This window comes from Bos javanicus, chromosome 3, assembly GCF_032452875.1.
Source record: "Bos javanicus breed banteng chromosome 3, ARS-OSU_banteng_1.0, whole genome shotgun sequence".
Taxonomy (NCBI): domain Eukaryota; kingdom Metazoa; phylum Chordata; class Mammalia; order Artiodactyla; family Bovidae; genus Bos; species Bos javanicus.
The window spans coordinates 110,426,619-110,451,059 of record NC_083870.1 but is presented as its reverse complement, the minus strand read 5'-3'; the positions used below and the strand labels follow the sequence as shown (position 1 = coordinate 110,451,059).

Sequence of the window (24,441 nt, the reverse complement as noted above, 5' to 3'; positions counted from 1 at the left end):
GATTTGCTCAAAGTGTTGCAGCCTGTAAGTCCCAGAGCCAAGGCTCCATCCAGGCCATCCAACTTCTCAGCCCGCACCCTTCAATGGCAGAGTAGGTGGCAAACTCATGTTGATGTGGTGAGGCCTGGATGGGCGAGGGGAAACTTGTGCTCTTTTGTCCAAATGAAGTGCTGCCCCTCCAGGCCAGCAGGTTGCTGCCAAGTTAGCTGTCACCTCCTCCAGTGTTTAAAGAGAAGTCAAAAATCTGTTTTTAATGTGAAATCTGATTTTGAATGTTGATATTTTAATTAAATCATCACTACCCCAACAAAACATCTGCAGGCCAAATGTGACTTTCAGGCAGCCAGCTGTTCATTTCCGTTGTATGCCAAGTGAGAAGGGGAAATATCTGAGAGCGTCACTGGGGCCTGGACTGGAGCACCCACTGCCTCCCCAGGCCTGAACCAAAGCTGTAAGGCTGGAGCCAGACCAGTCCCAGGTCCACACTCTACAGACCCTTCTCCCCCTAGGCCCTCAAGCCTACAAGCATTCGTTGAGCATTTTCTAAGTACCTACCTGTGGTTGGCTATGCATAGATAGCAAAATTGATTTATCTATTGGATGTACTCAAAGTTGTGTCCTTGGCATGGAGTCCCTGAAGTCCCTGAAAAGTATGAAGTCAGACCCTGTCTGCCAAGCAGCTTAAAGTCTAGAGGGGAAACAGAGAAGGCAAAGGGCAACTCCTAAAGACTTAGGCAGTTGCTTCTATGAGGGGGTCTGTATAGCGTGGCTGGAATATGAGATCCCCTCAGCCTGGCTGAATCACTCCAGGAAAATTCAGAGGAGCTATCTGTGGCGAGACCTGAGGGGAGAAGGAGCTTGCCAGATGCACAAACAGAAGAACAGGAACTTGGGAACTGCAAGTAGGGGAGTGTGAGGTGCAGAGTGGTGGAAGATGAGGTTGGACCCATGGGCAAGGGCCAGATCTTACAAATTCTGGTGTGCCATGTCTAGGAGCTTAGATGGGAATCATGCTGAGGCTTTAGATTTTTTAGCAGATTGAGTGTGACTCTGTTTGCGTTGTAGAAAGATGACTTTGGTGGCAAGAGGGACGACTGAGGCAGAGAACTTGGAGAGGAGTTAGTAAGTCTGAATTAAGCCAGTGGCCATGAGGGTGGAGAAAGTAAGGGTGGTCGGCGTTAGTTAGTTGGCTTGGTGATTAACTGGAAGTGAAGAGGGATGAAGAGAAAGGATGACTCCCAGGTTCCTGTTCTGGGCCAATGAGTGACTAACGGGGCCATTCACTGTCATGGGGAGAAAAACAGGTTTGTGCAAAATGTAAGCTCATCTTGGTAAATGGTGAATTTGCACTGCTGATATCCAGGGGGAATTGTCTCTCTGCAGTCTGGAGCTTGGCGAGAGGCCTGGGCAAGTGACAGATTCAGGAGTTGTCGGGGATCAGCAGTCCTTAAAGTGATGGAAGTGACTGAGATCATCTGGGGAGGTGAAAAGAGAAGGGAAGGGCGCCCCAAAGCCAAGGACAACTGCCCCTGGTCCCTGCTCTCAAAATACTCTCCCTCATCTGGTGGAGAAGACAAACACTGCAGAAATCCTCAAAATGCAAGGCAGACTGGAGTCTGTACTTTGGTGAGGGTTGGTCAGAGAGTTCTTGACTCTGGAATGCGAGGAGGGCTAGGCCGCCAAGTAACACCAAGTTTGCTCCTGGTAATTCAGCACCAAAGGAGAAGGGGGCACGTGAGCTGCAGTTGTGAGATCTGACCACCAGGTGGAGCCTGAGTATCTCCTTGTGCCTGATTTCCCCTACCCTGCAGGCCACCAGGCCAAGAGCAGAAAGCTGTCAAAGGCAGGCAGGAGGGTGGCTGTGTTAACAATAAAGGAGGCAGGCCTGAGTCCTTTCTTAACATAAACTCCTACTGCAAACTCACTTTTTGAAAAGAGAGGGAAAGATTTGAGCCTGGGAGAAGAGCAATAGGGCTATTTGAACATGCATACCTACGTGTAAATATATGTCCTGTGTCCCCACGTGTATGTGTTTCTCATAAGTGTCTCTGTGCATGTTGTGTGCCCTCTGTGTCCAGGAGTGTCTGCATATGGACCCTGTGCACATTCCAGGCCCCCATATGTGTGCATGTGTTGCAGAGAGTGGGCAACTGGCAATGCCCACCTCCATGCCTCAGAAAGTGAGGAGGTCCTGGACAAGAAAGGGAATAGAGTCTGCAACCAGGAAATTTTGAGGATCCCCCAAAGAACAAACCATGAAGAACATCCCTCTCCTCAGAAGCCATAAGCAAAATCACTCACTGATCATAATGTGACTTGTCCACACTTTACCTGGGCTCTATGTCTAGTAACCCAGAGTCATGTTCACATGTGTGCATGCTCAGTCGTATCTGACTCTTTTGTGACCCCACAGACTACAGCCCGCCAGGCTCCTCAGTCCATGGAATTTTCCACGTAAGAATACTGAGTGTGTCGCCACTTCCTACTCCAGGGGATCTTCCCGACCCAGGGATCGAACCCGTGTCTCTTGTGTGTCCTGCATTGACAGGAGGATTCTTTACCACTGAGCCACCTGGGAAGACATATTCATTTAGAAGTCTTCCTAAAGGAGCTTAGGAATAGGCTGAGAAATTCATAAACTCACCCATTCATTCATTCATCATTTATTTAATAAGCCTTTACTCACCACCTGCTGTGTACCAAACCCAGCGCTAGACTAGACATATTTTCTGTTTCATCTTTCTTCTTCTTGTAAACTGGTTCATGAGGCAGGAAAGGAAAATTAGTTGCAGCTGCAAAGAGCCTAAAATGCCAAATACGGTGTTTCAATTTTTTTGTTCCCTGAAGATGGGCCATGAGGAGCCCCAGGAGAGTTTTCAGCCAGGAAGTAACATGGTCCAGTCACTTTTGTTGAAGAAGAGAAATGAAAGAAGACAGGAGACCAGTTTGAGGTAGGGGGTTGTTGCAATGGTCCAGGCAGTGGTTCCCAGGCTTTACTGTACTGCTGAGTCACCTCACAGGCTTATGGCTGGGCCCCTTGCCCAGAGTTCCTGATTCAGTAGGTCTGGGTGGGGTCTAAGAACTGACACTTTTAACAAGTTCCAGAAGTTGTAGGTGATGCTGGGTCAGAGACCACACTTTGAGAACAACTTGTCTAAAAGGAAGAGTATGGCAGCTTAAGATGCTGACAGAGGATGAAGAGAGATGTTTAAGAATTAGAAATGATGATCCTCTATGAGGATTAGGGGCTTCCCTTGTGGCTCAGCTGGTAAAGAATCCGCCTGCAATGCGGGAGACCTGGATTTGATCCCTGGGTTGGGAAAATCCCCTGGAGAAGGGAAAGGCTACCGACTCTAGTAGCTTATGGAGGTGAGGCAAAGGACAGAGCCTGGAATGGCTCTTTTTAATTTGAAGAATGGTGGTACCATTTACAGAACTCTAGAACATGGGAGGAGAAGCAGGTTGGAGTTGGTGGTGGTGGTAGAGATGTTTGACTTCAGTTTGGGGTTCCGAAGGTCTCAGCTGCAACAAGTTGTCTGGAGGGAATAGCCAGTAGGCAATGGCCCCTGTGGGTCTGGATTTCTAGTGAGAGATACAGACTGGAGATAACAAGGTTGGTAGATAACGATGGGCAGGGAGTCATTAAAGTCTTGAAAGGGGATGAACTCACTAGTGAAGAGTGTAGCTAGGAAGAAAAGGTAGAAGCTACAACTCAGGATGAATAAGTGACCTTAAGGGTGTGGTTGAAAAGAGGGGAGATAGAAGAGAAGATTGAGAAAGGGTCAGAAAAGAGGAGAAATAAGCAAGAAGGAGTTGTCTTAAACTGCAAGGAAGTAGGGTGAGGAAAGACACTGGGCAGGCAGCTTTTCTGGTCATTCTGGCCTTCCTAAGCCTACTGGGGAGAGCAGGAGATGCCCAGAGCTGGCACAGGCATCATAAGTCTCACTGGTCCTGGACATTTCCCAAAGGCATCCACCGACCTGCATGCACGTGCTGTCACACGTACACCTGTCCTGGAGCCTGATGTCTAGTGTCCTGTGGGGAAGAGGGGTCTCCCCACAGACCCCCACATCCATGTAGATATACACACACATACTCCTGACTTCTTATCTGCCCTGGGCACGAGGTTGCAAAATTGCTGCCCAATTTTGCTTTCTCTATCACCTTAGCTGGTGGTTTCAGCTTCTGGAAAGTTCCTAGTGATGAAACTTTGGCTGTTTCTAGCCTCCTCCTTCCCCTAAAGCCTCCCAGACTGAGATGACCCAGACCTGAGCTCTGCACCCGAGGCGTGCCTTTTGCAAAACACCCCTCAGGTCTCCTCCACACACCTCCCAATCTCTATCTCCCTTTCTCCCCTAATCTAGCTCACTATCTTAATCTTTACTTTCTCATCCTCCACTTCATTAGAAAGGGGTCTAAGAAAACATCTAGTCCACTCTTCCCTCCCATATTGTTGTTGTTGAAGTTGCAGAAACTGAGATCAGAGAGGAAAGGGGGCTTGCTCGGAATCACACAGTTCATCAGAGTCAGGACTAGATTCTAGGCACCTGAATTTAAGGCAATACAGAACAGTGATTCTGAACACAGAAAGAGGCTAGAGGCAGACTGCTCCAGCTCTGCCACTCAGCTAGCTCCTTGACCTCGGGCAAGTCATGTCACTTCTCTATACCTCACTTATCTCACCTGAGAATAGGGGTGATAAGGGTTTCTATCTCATAGGGTTGTTGTGAGCATTAAATAACTCAATATTCATCAAGTATTTAGCATACAGTCTGACACAGTATGTCATAAGTTGTGATTATTTCTATTCAAACCTAGACAGCATATTAAAAAGCAGAGACATCACTTTGCCTACAAAGGTCCCTTATAGACAAAGCTATGGTTTTTCCAGTAGTCATGTACAGATATGAGAGTTGGATCATAAAGAAGGCTGAGCACTGAAGATGGATGCTTTCAAACAGCGGTGCTGGAGAATACTCTTGAGAGTCCCTTGGACAGCAAGGAGATCCAGCCAATCCTAAAGGAAATCAACTCTGAATACTCATTGGAAGGATTGAGGCTGAAGCTCCAATACTTTGGCCACCTGATGTGAAGAGCCGACTAATTGAAAAAGACCCTGATGCTGGGAAAGATTGAGGGCAGGAGGGAGAAGTGGGTGACAGAGGATGAGATGGTTGGATGGAATCATCCACACAAAGGACATGAGTTTGAGCAAATTCCAGGAGATAGTGAAGATTGGGGAAACCTGGTGAGCTGCAGTTCATGCGGTTGGGGAGTCGGACGTGAGTTAGCAACTGAACAACATTCCTACTCTGCCCTAGTCAGAGTATCTTCTTGCCATTTTTTTTTTTTTTTAATTTTTGGCAGTGCCACGTGGCATGTGGGATTTAAGTTCCCCAGCCAGGGATCTAACCCACACCCCCTGCCATGGAAGCACAAAGTCTTAACCACTGGACTGCCAGGGAAGATCCCAACTTATTTTTTTTTTAAAACATTCCATCTGCTTTCTTAATTCTCATTCCCCTTACCATTTCTCTCATTTTGTTGTTCAGTCACTAAGTTGCGTCTGACTCTGTGACCCCATGGACTGTAGCACACCAAGATTCCCTGCCCTTCGTTATCTCCTGGAGTTTGCTCACACTCACGTTCATGGAGTCAGTGATGCTATCTAACCATCTCATCCTTTGCTGCCCCCTCTCATTTCCCTTTCTTTAATTCTTGTCCCTCTTCCTCAGGAAGGAAAGGCTGGGATTTGAAGTAAAGCAAAAGTGACTGCAGAGACTGGAACACACTTGACAGCCAGCCGGTGCCTGTCCTGGTAATACACAAACACACAGCCTGTGCATGTTATGCATGTAAATGGAATGACAGCACACGGTCCATATGGTGTCAGTTACAGCTTCGGGCAACATCCTTTGGAGATGACCCACCCAGGCTCAATCAGCCCAGGACCTCAAGGCTGCAGAAATACCTTGAACCCTACTCAGGTTAAACTCATGCCCAATCCCAGTGCCAGGCAACTCTTTGTGCAGTCAGTTTGTGTCTCCAGCTTCCTCAGACCTGGGCTAGGTATTGGGAGTTACCAGCTGGAGGAAGCCTGAGTGAAGTAAGCACCCTCAGAGGGGTTTTTTCCCAGAAACATGCAGAGAGGCTGGGATGGCCCCCAACTCACACACACACACACACACGCACACAGACTCATACGCTGATATATGTTTGCACAGGAGCCAGTGGGCTTGAGTCTGCAACTCACAAACCTCTTCCACTTTCAGGACTGCCCACCTCAACCATAATGGGGTGAGGTGGTTAGAGAAAGGACTGATACCCATCTTACAGACTGGCAAGCTAAGGCCGAGGAAGGGTAGTGCTTTGCTCCAAAGGCAAAGATGGGGCAGAGCCAAAGCAAACCAAGACCCTTGTGTCCCAAGCTCGAATTCTCCTCTGTTTCAAGGTAGCTGGGAGCTTTGAGCCTAGAAGGCGCTCAGACCAGCGCAGACTGGAACCACGACTCTATCCTCTCCAGGGGGTCGCGCCAAAGCCACGCCTCCTCTTGAGCAAGTCACTGGGGAGCGGGGAGAAAGCGGCCCTAGCATGTCTCTTTAATGCGCGCCCCCGGAGGCCCCGCGCGCCCCCGCCACTATAACTGGAGTGCATGGAGCAAGCTGCCTTCAGAGAAAGAAGGCGGGCGCTGGGCACCCGTTGACCGACTTTTCCAAGTGCGATCAGCTCCCGTCCGACCCACATCCCGCCCCCATGGACCCGCCCAGGGGCACCCACTTCTGAGGACCAGATGCCGGTCGGGCTCCGGGCTGGGTTGAACCCCGCCACCGCACAGTGACCGCCCGCGGGTCCTGCAGGCTCCGCGCACCTCTTCCCGCAGCGCTCGCCGTCGGGCGAGGGCTCCGCCGCCGCCACGCCTCGCGCCCCGCGCTGCCCGCCCCATGCTGGTGCACACTTACTCCGCCATGGTGAGTAGTCTCGGGCACGGGGGCGTGCCCGGCCGGGGATCGGGCAGCCTGGGTGCTGGACCTTCCGTTCCAAACCTCCCACTCCAACGAAATCTCGGATGGAGGGGGCCACAGCGACTGCGCCCGCGGAGAACCGTGCTCACGGGACTGTCCCCAGCCCAAGGTTCCCGCGCCCACGGGTTGTTCAGAGATAGACCTCGGGCCTCGGGAGCGGGCAGGACGGCAGCCGGCCCCTTGGGAGATGAGGAGGGTCCTTTCAGTTGCCGCTGGATCGCCTGACACGCCCCATTCCTTCCCCAGGAGCGCCCCGACGGGCTGGGCGCAGCGGCCGGCGGGGCCCGCCTGTCGTCACTGCCCCAGGCGGCCTACGGGCCGGCGCCGCAGCTGTGCCACACGCCCACCGCCGCCGACTTCCAGCCGCCCTACTTCCCGCCGCCCTACCCGCAGCCGCCGCTGCCCTACGGCCAGGCGCCCGACGCCGCCGCCGCCTTTCCCCACCTGGCAGGGGACCCGTACGGCGGCCTGGCACCCCTGGCGCAGCCGCAGCCTCCGCAGGCCGCCTGGGCCGCGCCCCGCGCCGCCGCCCGCGCCCACGACGAGCCGCCCGGCCTGCTGGCGCCGCCAGCCCGCGCCCTGGGCCTCGACCCGCGCCGTGACTACGCCGCTGCTGCTGTGCCGCGGCTCCTGCAAGGCCTGACCGAGGGCGCGCACGGCCTGGCCGACGCGCCCCTCGGCCTCCCGGGGCTGGCGGCCCCGCCGGGCCTGGAGGACCTGCAGGTGAGGCCCGAACAGTCCGGGATGGGCCAGCATCCGCTGCGGTGGCTTAGGACCCGGCGGGCGGCAAAGAGTGGCCAGTGCAGGAGCCCGCCCGACTTTTCTCCCAGCCTGCCGAGGATGCGCCCCACGTCCTGAGTTGGACGCTGCCTGGCCTTTCAGGCGGCCTGGCTCTGAGTCCGTGAGCCTGGGGTCTGGGTGGCGGCGACCCTTCGCCGAGGAAATGTACAGGGGCTGAACCACTTTGTCCCTCTCCGCTGGGCAATGTAGGGCATCTACATATGGCCAGTTCTGGTCTACTGGGGCAGCCTGTGCCTGGAGCGAAGAGAAGCGGAGGAATTGCCTGAAGTTCAAAATTGCCTCTGTGAATTGCACAGCAAGGTTCCCAGGGCTCCAACTCGGCCGCAAATGCTGGAGCGCGCGGGTGAATCCCGGTCCCGCCCGAGGCCGCCGCAGGCGACCGGTGGTGCGCGTTGGGCGGAGCAGACGGCAGGGGCTTGGGAAGCGACAAGAGATTATAGTCTACGAGCGCCCTTACCACTACCCTGTCCTATTTGCAGGCCATGGACGAACCGGGAATGAGCCTCCTGGACCAGTCGGTGATCAAGAAAGGTAAGGAAGAATGGCGTGCCTCTGCCAGGGCAGAACTGGGCGAGATGGTGCAAGCCCTGGCACACAGACCCAACGTCTTCCCTACGGCGCGTCCCTCATGTGCATCGCCGAGCTCAGTGGCCACCGGTCACTCTTTTCGGCCCAGTAGAGGGGCTGCGGAGGCTGCAAGCCTGGGCAGCTGGGGTGGTTGGTGAATTGGCCCCAGAGCCTACCAGCCCGGGTGCCCTGCGAGCCCGACCACGCTCACTTAGCTACCCTGGCGGCCAAGCCTGTGCAGGGGCCTGGCCTCTCCCTACCAAGGGGGAGGGCACTCTCTTAGATCTGGAGTTAATTTGCAGAACAAGTTAAACCACTTCCCTGTTTCCTAAGAGGTGGTAATAGGGGTGCTATTCCCATGGATGTCGTTAAATGATTTCCACTTTATGGAGCCTTACCATTTCCTAGCCTGCCAGGTTCTTTCTGCCTCTCCCTTCCCAGCAGGGCCTCCGGAGCCTTGTGGTTCCCTAGGGAATTTTTTCTCCACTGGGGAGCCTCTTTCAGTGTTCAGGATGAGGGGGCGGGTCTGTGAATATTGTGTCAGGCCCTGTGCAGGAGGGTCAGGGCCTGGTGTTGGTGTCTATGTGAGTCTGCAATCCTGTACATGTCTGAAATATTCCTTTCCTAGGTGTCTTTCTAGTATTTCTTGGTGTCTCTTGCTGTTGAGTGTATAATGTGTGTCCATCATGTTGGTGTAGTTTCCATGCTTTGGGGGGTCAGGGTCCCTGTTGTGTCCAGGAACTTGTTTTTTGGCACTGAGGATCTCTAAGGATGGAGAGTTGCTCCCTGTTTATTTTCGGGGTGTTTGTGTCTCTCTAGTAAAATCCAGGGGTTTGAGATCTGCCCTCCACTGGCTCTTGGGACCTGTGAGTTCTGACGGTGACAGAGAAAGGTGAGAAAGACAGACACAGGAAGCTCAGGCATCCAACAGGCTCCTTGAATCTGGGGAGGGGGCGGTGAAGAGAGGAATATGGGGGCACAGGCAAGCCCGCAGTGCCCAGGGCAGGCACAAGCTGTTTTTCAAACCAGTGAATTCAAGCCTGGGCTCAGTCTGCCCTCCCAGAGAGCATGTGGGGTGGGGAGGGACAGGGCTCCAGGCAGGACTTGGATTTCCAAGACTTGGGGCTGGGAGTTAGCTGGACCACCTGGAGTATGTGTGGGGAAAGATGAGGGGATAGCCCACCCAGAACCTGGGGGAAGGGGGCACCAGGTACCGGGGCTGTGTTACCTGGAGGTAGGGGTTTGGGGAGGCTGCCTGGAGCCCCAGCAGAGGTGTGTGGTCAGAGCCAGCTCTTTGCTAGCGGCCAATGCCTTGCTTTAGTGAATTTTTCCAAAACCGACGGAAGGAAGAACTTGTCTCCAGTGGCAAGAGCCTGCTGCGGGGCTGCGTCCACCAGGAGATGGTCTCCACGGTCTCAGTTCCCAGTTCCTGACTCCTGCCAGGACTCAGTGGATTAGGGGGGCCTAGACTCACTGACTCCCTGGGGGAGGTACGCACGTGCTAAATCAATTCAGTCGTGTCCAACTCTTTACAACCCTATGGACTGTAGCCCACCATGCTCTTCTGTCCATGGGATTCTCCAGGCAAGAAAACTGGAGTGGGTTTCTGTGCCCTTCTCCAGGGGATCTTCCTGACCAGGGATCAAACCCATGTCTCTTATATCTTCTGCATTGGCAGGCGGGTTCTTTACCACTAGCACCACCTGGGAAGCCCAAGGAACCTGGGGATTTCTGCTTTGGGGAAGGGTAGAAAAACCAGCTGGGCCTCTTGAGTACCTTAAACCCAGTCCCCTGCTCAGAGCCAGGACAAGAGACTGGCTACAAAGAGGAACTAAAACTGCCTAAAACTCCCAGCCCCAAACTTCCATAAATTCTGGGTCCTATGGGTGAGCGAGGATCCCCCAAAGCAGCCCCAAGAACACAGGGAATGGGGCCAGGATTCGCGAGTGTTGCGCGCTGATGTTGCGCGCGAGTGTGCGGGATGGATGTGGGCGCCCGTGCTGTTCGGGATGTCGCCGTCGCGGGCGCGCACACGGCCCGACTGCAGTGTCAGCCCGTGGGTGGCCCGGCGACCTGAGTTAGGGACTGCACGCTGGGAGCCCCAACCTGGACGGAGAGTCACAGCCCAGGGCAGTGCCGCCAAGAGGGAGGGGCGAGAGCTGGATCTCCCAAATGAAGGAAGAGGCTGGTTCCCGAGCGGCGAACTTGGCCTTTGGCTGGCGGCCGGCGCGGCTAGCCTTTGGGGAGGAGACGGAGTTCGTGCGGCGCTTTGCGGCTTTGCAACCAGACAGGCGGAGCCCATCTGCGAAGGTCAGGCCTCGGAAAGCGCTTGCACGGGCGACCTAGCCGTGGCCACGCAGGTGGCCCAGTTGAAGCCCTGCGTCCTGGAGCCTCCACGCCCCACACAGCGGGTGATTTTCTTTTGCGCCCTCCGCAGTCACTGCGGGACTCCCGCCACGCCGCCAGCCAAGTGGGCGCGGTTGGTTAGCTTCCTTCTTCGCCCTCGGGTCTTTCCGAAGGCTTGGGGAGCCCCGGTCCCGTCCTGAAGTCCTCTGGCACCTGCCAGGAGCGATGGAGGACCGTCCCACTCCTGGATTTATAGAAAGCCCTGGAGTTACAGAATTATGGAAAACTCTGAAATTACAGAAATTCGTTCTTGGCTAGCTGCAGCAAGGACTTCATTCCTCCAGCTCCTCCTGGCCCTGGCGGGAGGGGCAGCTGTGTCAGGGGCGGCTGAGGTCCTGGGTGTGAAAGGGCCAACAGGTTTAAAAAGGTTAAACATTTCTGTGGGTTTCTGACCACACAGTTACAGCTGGAGGGGAGTGGTTTGGGGATGAGAACTGAGGTGTTCCTCCTTCCCTCCAAGGAGAGTGAGTAGTTGCCGAATTACAGGCAGGGAAATCCCTTGCTGGGCTCTGTTGTCCACTCTCAGGGCGGGGGCTGATGTGAACAGTCACCCTTTCCTCTGGTTTCCCTGGCTCTGGGGAAGGAAAAGGGGAATGGGGAGTTTCTGGGCTTCAAAGGAGGGCCAGGATTGGGGTGAAATAAGTGAGGAACTCACTTGAAGCAAGATTGGGAGCTCTGTAATCAAGATAAATAATGTATCTTAGCGCAAAATTTTCTAAATTTTTGAATGCAAAGTATATCCACAATACACAGGATACCAGAATTTTACACAAAGATGGAATCTGACTCTCACTTCTACAACCCTACCTCACTTGCCTCCCAGGCTACCGTCGGCCACAGCATGAGACTAAAAAACCAGTGCAAATGAACTGTGGACTCTGCCTGAGGGCAGCATAGCACCCACAGGGCGGTGAAGGGTAGGAGTTATAGTTAAAAGAAAGGGAGGAGAGAATGGTAGGGGTGGGGATTAGGAGGTACAAACTTACTCAGTACAAAATAAGCTACAAGGACAACACAACCCAGAGGACATAGCCATTATTTTATTATGACTATAAATAGAATATATCTTTAAAAATTGTGAATTGTTATGTTGTACTCGTGCATATTATGTAATATTGTACATCAACTATATCTCAATTAAAAGAAATTAAAATTTGAAATAAAAGAAACCCTCCAGGAACTTCCTGGTGGTCCAGTGGTTAAGACTTTGAGCTCCCAATGCAGAAGGCATGAGTTTGATCCCTGGTTGGGGAGCTAAGATCAAACCAGCCACATGATTCAGCCAAGAAATTAAAATATTTAAAAAAGAAACCCTCTAGCAGTTGGTGAGATGGAAACTTAACCAGCAGGTCCCACTGGGGAAGGTGAGGGAACTCAAGTGGGCTGGGAGGAGGGTCAGGACCCCTCCTGTCTGCTTTCCTCCTGCTTGTCCCTCTCCCCACAGGCCTTGGATTGGTGGTACCCTAAGTGTGGTCTAAGGAACCACATGCATCAAATCCACAGTGGGTGCTTGTTTAAGAAAATGAAGATTTCCTGGGCACCATCTCACATCTACTGAATGAGAATCCCCGGAAATATGGCCCTGGGACTTCATTTTTTTTAAACTGATTGATTGAAGTAAAATTTACATATCTGAAATTCACCCATTGGAAGAGTACAATTCGAAGATTTTTAGTACACTTATAGAGTTGTGTAACCATTACCACAGTCTGTTTTAAGACATTTCCAACACCCCCCCCCCAAATTCCTCTATTCTCGTTTGTAACTAATTCCCACTCCAAGCTTTAGGCAACCACTGATCTGCTTTCTGTCTATATGTTCGCATATACTGGACATACTATATAAATGAAACACATATATAAATATGCCAATTTTTTCATCTAGCTTCTTGTACTTATAATATTTTTGAGGTTCATCTGTGTTGTAGATTTTATTAGTAGGTCGTCCCTTTTTTATTGCTTAGTAGTACTCCATTGTATGGATGTAACGGATTTTGTTTATTCATTCCTCAGTTGATGGACTCTGGGTTTGTTTCCACTTTTTGGCTAGCATGAATAATGCTGCTGTGATTATTCACAATGCATCTTTGTGTGGACATGTTTTCACTGCTTTTGAGTTCCTAGGAGTGGAATTGTGGGATTTTTATGAGTTTGTCTTTAATTTTTTCAAGAAACTCCCAAGCTGTTTTCTAAAGCAGCTGTACTATTTTACATTCCTACCAAATAGATGTGAGGATTCCAGTTTCTTCACATCGTCATCTGCACTTGATATGTCTGTCTGTTTGATTATAGCCTTCCTGGTGAGTATCTCAGTATATTTTTAATTTGCATTTCCTTAATCACTAGTGATGTTGAGCTCTTTCTCATATGCTTACTAGCCACTCATATCTCATTTTTAGTGAAACATCTATTCACGTGTTTTGAATATTCTCTAATTGGGTTATTTATCTTACTATTGAATTATAAGAATTCATATATTCTGGATCCACATCCTTGATAAGATATAGGATTTGCACATATCTTATTCAAGAGTATTTCATTCATTTTTTAAAAGAGACTCTTGCTTTTATTTATTTATTTGGCTGTGTGGGGATCTCAGTTGCATCACATGGTGTCTTCATTAGGTCATGAGGGGTCTTCTGTTATGGCTCATGGGCTCTAGCTGTGGCACATAGGTTCACTTGTTGTGGTGTGTGGGCCCAGTTGCTCTGCCGCATGGGGGATCCTAATTCCCCAACCAGGGATTAAACCCACATCCCCTGCATTGCAAGGCAGATTCCCAACCTCAGGACCACCAGGGAAGCCCCTCATTTTCTTAATAGTATCTTTTCATGTGCAGAAGTCTTTTATTTTGATGAAATCCAATTTCATGATTTTCTTTTATGGATCATGTTTTGGTGTTGTATGAGGAACTCTTTACCCAATCCAAGGTCAGGAAAGCTTTTCTCCTGTATTTTATTCTAGAAAGAATTGCAGTTTTAACCAGCTTTCTGAGCATCTGTGGCACACTCCCCAGAATCAGTGGTCAGAACGTATCTCCCACCTGTGGACAGAGTGTGTAGACTTGCTGTGTGTGTGTGAGTCTTGTCTGCAGGCGTGTGTACATATGAATGGCTTCTGCACGCATGACCAGGGGGACTCCATGAGTAGACCACTTCAGCTTCAGCACTCACTGTGGTATGGGAGACAGACGCCAGTGTCCCTGCCTTGTAATCTGTGCTAGTTAATTCCCACCTTTATGACTGCTCTTTCTCCAGGCCACTTGCTTCCCTGCCTAACCCTGGCTTCACACCCATCATTTTTGAAGGAAGAAGCTCTGAGGGGAAAGACACAGACAAGTGGGGGGAGTGGGGGGAAGTAGCAAAGTCTCTAATTCATATACACAAACACTTGTCCACCTGTCCTGCACTACGCTAGCTGTAGACTACCTATGTCTGCATAAATCTGGCATATGCTCTATGTTTAAATATATCAACAGTAGCAAAAGCACCTGCAGATATCCTTATGTACACTGCTGCATTCCTGCAACACTGGAGAAGGGCAGAGCCTGTGTGTATAGAGCTGGGCTCACTGTTGTTAAGTGTATGCACGCACAGGTTCACCCTCGTTGCTGTATAGCAGGGCATGTAGTTTTTATGTAGAGACATTTGTATGACACGTGTGCTCACATATGTCCCTGTTTGCACATGCACAAACGGCTTCACCCAGCTTTGGTCTCCCTCCTGGTACAGAGCCTGGCCTCAGGGGTCTCCAGACTTCAATAAAAGCTGGAGGGAGGAGGCTGCTGGGGGAGAGAAGAATTTTCTATTCTTCTGACCATTCCCTCTGCCTAGGAGTCATGGGCAACCGGACAGTCTCTTTGGCCTTCTTGTTAATTTATTAATTCATAATTTTATTTTTTAAGTCAAGCTTGAGGTATAATTTACATATAGTACAGTTCACCCTTTTAAAATGTGCATTTCTATGCATTTTTGTAAACTAAGTTTTTATTTGACTGTGGTGAGTCTTAGTTGCGGGATACAAAATCTTAGATCTCTGTTGCAGCATACGAGATTACACATGGGATCTAGTTCTTAGCCACTGGACCGCCAAGGATGTCCCTAAACTTTTGAATCAGTCGCCAGTGTTTAAAAATCCAGGGAATTCCCTGATGGACCAGAGGCTAGGATTCCATGCTTCCATTGCATGGGGTGTGGGTTCAATCCCTGGTCAGGGCACTAAATTCCCATAAGCTGCACAGTGCAGTGAAAAAAATAATCCAGAGATATCACCTAGAAACCTCAAATTCTGGTCTTACCAGCAAAAACAAAACAAACCAAAAACCTGAACAAGCTAAGAGTTCTGGCAATGTTGGTGTGTCCTACATGGTAACACTCTCCCATATCTCACTTACTTCTATTAACTGCTGCGCTCCCCACTTTGAAGTCTCCAACTGTGCTGTCCACTGTAGGATCTACCGGCCATGTGTGGCTAAAGAGCACTTGAAATGTGGCTAGTCCAAATTAAGATGTGTTGTAAGTATAAAATATGTGTTGAGTTTTGAAGCCCAAGTACAAGAAAATAATGTAAAATAGCTCATTCATAATTTTCAAAATACTGATTGTATGACTCAGTGATAATATTTTTATTTATTGGGGTAAGTAAAATGTATTAAAACTAGTCTTAATGTGTTTCTCACTTTTTAAAAATGGGGCTTCTGGAAAATATAAATTTATATATGTGGCTCAGAGTGTATTGCTCTTGGACAGTGTGGTCGAGAGCCTAAAGGGCAGATGGAGGACCAGGCAGATAGGTAGGGAGGGCTGGACCACAAGCTAGGTCCCACTTTAAAGAACATTTGGCCACTCTGTGCAACATGTGGGATCTTAGTTTCCTGACCAGGGATGGACCCGTGTCCCCTGCGTTGGCAGGCAGTGTCTTAACCACTGGAGCACCAACGAAGTCCCAAGAAGGGCACTATGACAGTTATGGTCATCATCAGAGGCCAGGCCCATCTCTGTTCCTTATTGCTGCGCCAGCTTAACTATTAATACTGTGAACTTTAAGTTTCTTTATCTTGAAATGGGGATAGAACATACCATCTACTCCATAGACCTGTTAATGTGAAGCCCTTGGTATACGGTTGGCACTCACTGGAGGGTAGGCAGCATCATTCTGCTCAGCTATGGAGCTAGAATTTGATTCTCAGGCACTGATGAGTTCTAGGCTGGGGAGTGATGGATGTTTCAGAAAGATCCCTCTGGAGCAGGGGCTTTGCAGAAATTCAGGTGGGAAGTGAGAGTGTCCCTCCATACCTGTGGCTGCATCCAGGCACGTGGAGAAAAGAAAGCCCTAGGCCACGGTGATGGGTGGGATGGTGTAGGAGAGGGCAGTGTGGAGGGCCTCACTGAGGTTTCTGGCTGGGCGAAGGCAGGGATGGTTTCAGTGCACATTCAGAGAAGGGAAAGCTGGAGGGGCTCTGCCAGGCCAGGGACTGGGCCAGGCTTGCTTGCCTCTGCCTTCCGGAGGCTTAGCACAGTTCCCCGCACACTGGTGCTCAGCGAACATTTTGCCAGATGACTGGAGGGCCAAGTGCCGCCTTTGAGACCACAGTCCAGGGCTTACTACTGGTACTAAGTCTATCGCCTACATGATTTCAGGCCCATTATTTCACCTCTCTGGGCTTCAGTCTCTCATCTGTAAAATGGGGATAATAAACGTAGCCTCTGTTCTGAGGATTCAGTGAGGTTATTGGTAGAAGCACAGTATATACTATAGTGAGTGCTCATTGACTCTTGGCCTCAGGATCTCCACTTGATCCCCCTCCCCAAACACAGAAAGCCTGCCTTTTCTACTAAGGCTCTCACTTCCTTGAAAGAAGAAAAGCCCAAGGGGAAACAAGTACGTCAGTCGTTCTCCCTTCCCCCTGAGGCTTAGCAGGAGAGTGGAGGTTAGACTGCGGGAAGGACTTTCTTTTAGAGCCAAGAGTGTCCAAATGCGAGTTAAAAAATAAACTTCTCAGATTCCCTTCCCTGCCCTTCATAGATATTAGTACAAAATTAGAGAGTATTGGAGGAGGGAACAATAGGGGATGTCTCTTTATTCCTGGACTCCTTGACATCCCAGAGTGACTTAGCTGGAAGAGGGCCAGGGTTGGGGGCCTAATGGGGTCATAACCTCCCTGTCTCTGGAATGCGGGAGTCCAAAGCCCCCAGGCCTTTCACTGACCTGAGATGGTGGGGGAGACATGGGGATCACAGGTGAGTGGGAGCAGGGAATCGGGGACTCCTTGTGATCTGGCAGTGACCCAGGAATCCAGTCGCCAGCTCACATTCCGTTTCCCTATTTCCAACACCCTCTGTGATCATGCATGCCCAAACTCCCAAGACTGCTGAGGCTGTTTGATTTTTAACAGGGAACCAGCCTGACTCAATGAAGGGAATCGGGGTTCCAGAGCCAGAGAAGTTTTGAGTTTCATTTCCACCACCCATTGGCTGAGTGAACATGAGTGAGTCACGTTAACCTCATCATGCTTCAGTCTCTTCTCTTTTAAAGCAGGGTTAGTAGAACCTCCTTCTGGAAGGTGCTGGGACGTGCAGAAGCAGCTGTGTGTGCACAGCGTGTGAGCACGGTGCTGACTCGCAGCTGGCACCTCAGCAGCGCGCTCGCATCCCAGCTGGCCAGTGCTCAGTGTTTCTCTCCCTTGCTCTCGCTTCTGCTCCACAGTCCCCATCCCCTCCAAAGCCAGCAGCCTTTCGGCCCTCTCACTGGCCAAAGACAGCTTGGTTGGCGGCATCACGAACCCCAGTGAGGTCTTCTGCTCCGTGCCCGGCCGGCTCTCTCTGCTCAGCTCGACGTCCAAGTACAAGGTGACAGTGGGGGAGGTCCAGCGGCGACTCTCACCTCCCGAGTGCCTCAATGCCTCTCTCCTGGGTGGTGTCCTTCGCAGGTAGGAAGGCCAGCCCACAGCTCCCTGCCCAGGGTCAAGGCTAAAACCTGTGGTCCTTTCAGACTTCCTCAGGGGTTTGGAGAGGGGACGGCCCCACCCCAGGACACACAGGGTCATCTCTACCTCAGTCTCCCAGGAGGATTATGTATGCTCTCTGGACAGGCCTATGTCCTTGGCAGCTCCCATGGGTCTGCAGGCTGGAGGGTCGGGAGTAGAGAAGAGCCTGGGTACCAAGAAGGGATGCAGGACTCAGCCACATTGGGCATGATGGAAAGGCTGGGTTAGGGGAAGGGACAGCCCCCACCCCACCCAGAAAAAGGATCCCCAGGACTTAAGGCCCATTCCCTGTGTCAGGTACAGGCCTCTCTGGTGTGTGTGTTCTGAGCAGGGAGCATGGGGTACATAGTTTGTCTTCATAATTGGGCCTGTCTCTGCGTATGTCCTTGTGCCTGGGTAGGTATTTCTGCTTCAGGACTATGACTTTTGATGTATTTGACGATAGTGTTTGTGTGCATGCTTGCATGTGTGCTTGTATGTGTATGTGGTGTAGGGAGTGGACAGGAGTATATGTTTCCATGAGTGTGAGTTTCCTGTTACTTTCAGTGGGATGTGTTGGTCAGAGTATGTTCTACTCTGTGGGTGGTGTGAGTATATGCTTACCCTTGGGTGGGGCTTCCCAGGTGGTACAGTGGTAAAGAGTCCCCCTGCAAAGCAGGAGGGTTCAGTCCCTGGGTCAGGAAGACTCCCTGGAGTAGGAAATGGCAGCCCACTCCAGTATTCTTGCCTGGAAAATTCCATGGACAGAGGAGCCTGGTGGGCTACAGTGCATGGGGGTCGCAAAGTCGGACACGACTGAGTGACTGAGCACGCACCCTTGGGTAGGAGCTGCATTTGTGCAGGTGTGGGAATATCCCCTTATTCCTGGTGTCTGAGCATCCCAGAGTGGCTTGTATGAGTCCATGGGTGTCTGCACAAATGTCCCTGGGCTCCTGGCTTGGTGTGGACATGTGTTTCTGTGTCCTGGACATCTGAGACTGTGTGTCTGTCTCTATTGGTGTGCACGTCTGTTCTTGGTCCTTAGTGCGTTTCATCTGTGTGTGTGTCTATGTGCCCTGGGCAGCTGTGTGTATGACAATGTCTCCCATGTATCTCTCTGTGTTTCCCATTTGTCTCTGGGCCTGCTTGTCCCTGGGTAGCTGTGCTGATGTATACAGGTGGGAGAAAGAACCCTGAGATGCTGGTCCATCCTGCCCCACCCTGGGCTGTCTCTGCTATTGGGAGGATTAGGGAGAAATGAAGCGGTTCCTGGAGCTGGGTGTAGGGCCCCCTTTCCCATCATGGCTGCAAACCCAGTGAGATTAGGAAGAGATTGCGATCGGGCAGGTGGAGACCCCAGCGTGTCCCCAGGGCCAGGCCCAAGCCTCGCAGGGTTGGTGGAGGCAGCAAGGCCCTGTTGGCTCACTGAGCATCCATGATTCTCTCTTTATAGTGTGTGTCTCTCTCTGTGTGCACGCCCAGGGCCAAATCCAAGAATGGAGGCCGGTGCCTGCGCGAGCGGCTGGAGAAGATTGGGCTCAACCTGCCAGCTGGCCGTCGCAAGGCCGCCAACGTGACCCTGCTGACTTCGCTAGTGGAGGGTGAGGCCCGAGGGGCCACGAGCCACCACCCAATGTGACTGTGTGTGACCGTCTCGGATGCAGGAGGGCGTGTTTAGTCATATGTGTGTTCTCTGTGCCCCATATGTAAGGGGTGTGTGTGAAATATGCATGCAGTCTTTACGTGTATATGCAGCACACAGGTGCATGTGCTGGTACAGCAGAGTGTGTGTGTGTGTGTGTGTGTGTGTGAGGAAGAGTGGCCAGTGTGTGAATGTGGTAGAGATGAGGGGGTTAGAGTCCCCTCCCTGGAGGCTGGTGACTCTGAGCTCAATCATCTTGAGTTCTCAAGCTCAGCTCCCACCCCTGAGCTCAGAGGCCTTCCGAGAAGGGAGGGCAGTGGGGTTGCAACTGGAGCTGAGAGGGGAATCGGAAGAAGAGAGAAACATATATAGAAGCAGAATGGAGGCTAGCCCTGGCCAGACGTTGGAGGGTCCAGGCTGTGCTCCGGGCTCAGAGGTACACCTGGCTGTAGTGATGTCTCATCTCTGCCTCCCCTCCCCCTAGGAGAGGCCGTACACCTGGCCCGAGACTTTGGCTACGTCTGTGAGACCGAGTTCCCAGCCAAGGCAGCTGCCGAGTACCTGTGCCGACAACACGCTGACCCCGGGGAGCTGCATGGCCGCAAGAGCATGCTGCTGGCTGCCAAGTGAGTGAGGGTGCCGTGCACAGGCTGCCATGGGTACCCTACACGGGCACATATGGGTACAGGGCACAAACACAGGCTCCGAGCGCGGGCACAGTGGGCACCACGTGTGCCTGTGATGGACACACGGTGCGTGATCTACTGCACACACCTAGGCTCCATGCTGCATGTGACAGGGCACACGTGGACATGTGAGCATATCTGAGTTCTGTATGTCACACACACAGTGTCAGGACAGGCTTACACAGAAGCCCAGGTGTGGGTACCATGCCCCCATGGCACCACCAGCTCGTCCCATCGAGGGTCTGAGGGTCTCTAGCCCTGCGCCCCATGCCCGAGCCTTGTCAATCAGCCCCTCTGCTCCTGTGACCTCCATCAGGGCACCCAGCCAGGCCCCTATGTTGACCCTACTTTGTCCTTACTTCACACCTGACCCCTCTACAAGTCTCACGGATGCCTCCCTCACCCCACCCACATGCCACTGCAACGCTGGTCTCCTAGTCTCACTCCTGGACATTTACCCCAGCGCCCCTCTGTTCCCCCAGCCTTCCTGCCCCGCACATGCACTACTCTCTACCCAAGAGCCTTCAAGGGCTCCCACTGTTACTGCATTGATTTTCAAACTAGGTGCTATTGGGATGCTGCAGGGCCTGTGTAATGAACTGATGTTTGATGAAGATTTAGTTTTAAGGAAGGGTTCCCTCGCGAGAAGAGACAGACAGGGCAGTTTGAAAACCACCATTCTGTAAAATCCAGACTCCTTTGAGGACCCCCATAATGTGGTCTGCACAAACTCCACCCACTCCGCCTGACCCTCTTGCTCTCTCCTGCCCTCCCATTCTTGGGCTTGCTCTTCCGCTTAGAATGACATTCAGGCCTTCCACCTAAGGCAGTTCTTCATATCACAACTCCATCCTCCCTTCTTCACAGTTCCCTCAAATGTGCTAGGCAGAAATGGACTCACAGACTCATGGGACTGCCATGACTCATGGGGCCTTTGAGACTGTTCATATTGGAGCTGGAGAAATGTGTCTAGGGCAGGACCCACCTCACTCATTAATCAGCTAACTCACCAAGCCCTTCCTGGGTCCCAGTCACGTCTAAGATGCTGACTGGGTTCCTTGGTGATGCAAAGGGAAGACACAAGTGGTTCTCCTGCCCGAGGTGGACGCAGGATGCATAGAGAAATGAATGATGGCTGCAGAATGGAGTTGGATTCAACTTCCAGCCTAGTCACTTGGACAGGTCATCTAATCGTCAGAAACTTAACGAGTTTCCTCTTCCATGTGACAGGGATAACAATACAGATTTGTTGTGAGATTAAGTGAGCTGATATAGACAGTGTGCTTGGCACAGAATCCAGGCCTCAATTCATATTCACTGCTATTATTTCAGTTATTTAAGGCAGATTCTGGATTGTTCCCCCAATAATTTCATAAACGAAGCTCTTGAAGCATTGGCTGTTTTGGGTGCAGGTGTGGATAGGAGAGAGAATCAAGGAAAGTTTCCTGGACAAGGCAGGAGTTGAGCTGGACTTGGAATGTGGGCAGAATATCCACAGGAAAAGAAATTGTAGGGTATTGGCATGTGCTGTTTATTAGCTGTGATATTGGGCAAGTCAGTTACCATCTCTGAACCTTCATTTAATTTTCTGTAACATGGGTATGATCATCATTTGTAGACTGTTGGGTCAGCAATCATATATATGATATCCAGCTGAACTCAGACCTCTGTCTCTAACCTCTGACCCTCCTTCCCCCACCAGGCAGATCTGTAAGGAGTTTGCAGACTTGATGGCGCAAGACCGTTCACCGCTGGGCAACACTCGCCCAGCGCTCATCCTGGAGCCGGGAGTGCAGAGCTGTCTGACACACTTCAGCCTCATCACCCATGGTTTCGGCGGGCCTGCCATCTGTGCTGCCCTCACTGCCTTCCAGAACTACTTACTGGAGTCACTCAAGGGGCTGGACAAGATGTTTCTAAGCAGTGCGGGCAGTGGGCACGGTGACACCAAGGCGTCAGAGAAGGATGCCAAACATCAGAAGTAACCGCTTGCCCCGCCCCATCCCTAAGGGGCTCCCAAGATCTGAAATGAGGTCTTTCCTCCTGGGGGTGGGCCTGAAAGCATTCAAAGGTGGGGCTGGAATCAGACCAGAAAAAGAACATTCCTCCAGAAGCCCATGAGTTAGGGGTCTGGGCTGGAGAAGGGGAAGTGGCCTCTTGTGCTGTTGATAAGTTAAGCGCCCAGGTGCTTGCCTCCTGTGTGCAATCTTCTGCCCCTTGACTGCTGAGAAGGGCTTGAAGAGGAGGTTGGCACAGAAAAGCCTGGTTCTTGGGGCCAGTGCTGCCCATGAGGGTGCCTGGGCAGTGATGGGTGCCCCCAGGGGCCAAGGCCTTGCTGTTTTTACTGAGACCAGGAGAGAAATGAACAAACCAGAGGTGCTGCTGAGGAGCTGGTGTGCTTCACCTCAGTCTCCTACCCCCAGAAAAGGGGTGCTGGCAGAAGGCCCCAGTGGATTCTTTGCATTGCTGCCACTCTTCTAAAGAAGTGGGCAGGAGGGCCCCTCAAGGAACAGGGAAGATAAAGCACAAATTGGATAACTTGAATCCAGGCTGCACTTCAGTCCTGTTGCTGTCTGTCCTATTTATTTATCATTACAGTTTAAAAACGTCCAGTGCAGCTTATTCATACCAGTGAGCCGAGGACTCTCGTTTCATTGTCTTCTGCTCACACACCAAGATGTGCAGCTACGCTAGGATGGAGAGGCTGTTTTTGCTCGCAAAGGGCTATGGGTGGGCCGGGAGGGAAGAAGGATGTCAGGGACTCTGAGGTTGTGGCTGAGATTTTGTATTTACGGTTGTTTCTCTTGACCCTGCAGTCAGTGTACCTCCCCAACTCTCAGACTGCTTTCTCATTCTCTTAATAAACCTTTCACTGGATATGAAGCCCTCCCTGTCCTTCTTCAGTCCAGGCCTGGATTTGCCTCCCCAGATGGCAAGGTCACAGGGGAGAGACAGGGCCTGGGAACTGGGGGAAGGGGGTGGAGTGTATAAGGGGGAAATCTTGGAGGGGGCTGCGGGCACCACTGGGTGAGGGGATGCAGACGGTGGATCTGTCTGGCTTGTCAATGTGGCTATTAGTTCTGTGTGTGTGTGAGATAGAAGTGAATCCTGTGTGTGTGTGTGTGGGGTGGGGCGGGCGGCGGTATGTTGTGACTTACTGAGCCTGTGGGTGAAGGTGTCAGTCTGGCTGTTAGGTCTATGTGATGTGTTCCTATGATCGTTGGTGGTGGGTCTAAACATGTGTCAGTGTGAATGCTGATGACCGTCTATCTGGCCCGTTCAAGTCTAGCTTCTTTTTCTTCTTGAGGATTTCCATTTTTCTTGCCTGCACCTTCAGTCTCTCTGTCCCTACTAGATCATTCCCTAAAGGACACATTCTAGGATCTCATACCTTACCAAACATAAATCCTTTCCTTTTAAAGAGTTCTTAAAAAGATTATGACACCCCTCCTTCCACTTCCCCACCCCTAATTCACTCCTGAACCCACTTTACTCTGGCTTCTACCACTACCAGCCTATGGAAATCCACTCAGCAAGGTCATCAGTGGCCACAAGTCCAAAGTCCCCTCTTCTGGACTTGGCAGCATTTGATATGGGTGACTACTTGCTCTCTTCTGAAACACTCCCTACTCATGTCCAAAATGGAGTACTTGACTCAAGTACTCAGATCTTGACCTGGCCACCTTCCTGACCTCAGTAAATGGTGCCACCCTCTATACCCAGTTCAAGCAGAAACTAGGAAGTTGTATTTGATTTTTCCCTATACCCTATCCATCACAAAGTCCATCCAGATAGAAGAATCTCCTCTGCTACCACCCTGGTCCTTGGGACTATTACAGTAGTCTTCCAACTGGTCTGTTTCCATTGGTGCACCACACTAAAGCCCTGCCAGCAATCGAGACACTGCCTGCTTCTTCAACCACATGTTAAACTACTCTCTCCTCTTCCTTTGCTCCAGCCACACTGGCTCCCTTTCAGCTCCTCAGATCACCACTTTTACGTCTCAGGGCCACTGCACTTGCCTCTCTTTCCCTGGAATTCTCATCCCCCAGTTCCTTATAGGTGTGCTGTCAGAGACAGATGGTCAGGGGTTTCACAGAAATGAAAGGTTTGGGAATCATCTCCCAGGGGAAAGGTCCAAAGATGTGATTGCTTCTCCCAAGAAGTTTCCCTGCCTCAACCTACACATATGAAAGGATGGGAGGAAAGGCTGGAAGTATGTTGTGCTTTAATGAAAGACCTGGACCTGGCAAGAGACGTTCTACTACTAAAATTATTTTAGACTACAGGAAGTTGAGGGGATTAAATGAAGTAAGACATATGGCACTTAGACTATTTCAGCACCCCCTTCCAT

General features: G+C 51.4%; 1 protein-coding gene across 1 annotated transcript; it reads left to right on the top strand.

The window, feature by feature from the left end:
• The first annotated feature begins 6,941 nt into the window (after nt 1–6,941).
• TFAP2E (transcription factor AP-2 epsilon) lies at nt 6,942–23,047 on the top strand. The gene is made up of 7 exons (XM_061413179.1): nt 6,942–6,968; nt 7,269–7,745; nt 8,303–8,354; nt 17,501–17,723; nt 19,242–19,360; nt 19,886–20,027; nt 21,790–23,047. Exons 1-7 carry the CDS (start codon nt 6,942–6,944, stop codon nt 22,070–22,072), a joined length of 1,323 nt encoding a protein of 440 aa, XP_061269163.1. The 3' UTR covers nt 22,073–23,047.
• The last annotated feature ends 1,394 nt before the right edge of the window (nt 23,048–24,441 follow it).

Bases quoted from the DNA above. Each gene is read 5' to 3' on its own strand.
- TFAP2E (XM_061413179.1), top strand. From the start codon at position 6,942: ATGCTGGTGCACACTTACTCCGCCATG. The intron at 6,969-7,268 runs GTGAGTAGTCTC...TTCCTTCCCCAG, and splicing joins TGCACACTTACTCCGCCATG to GAGCGCCCCGACGGGCTGGG. The intron at 20,028-21,789 runs GTGAGTGAGGGT...TTCCCCCACCAG, and splicing joins AGCATGCTGCTGGCTGCCAA to GCAGATCTGTAAGGAGTTTG.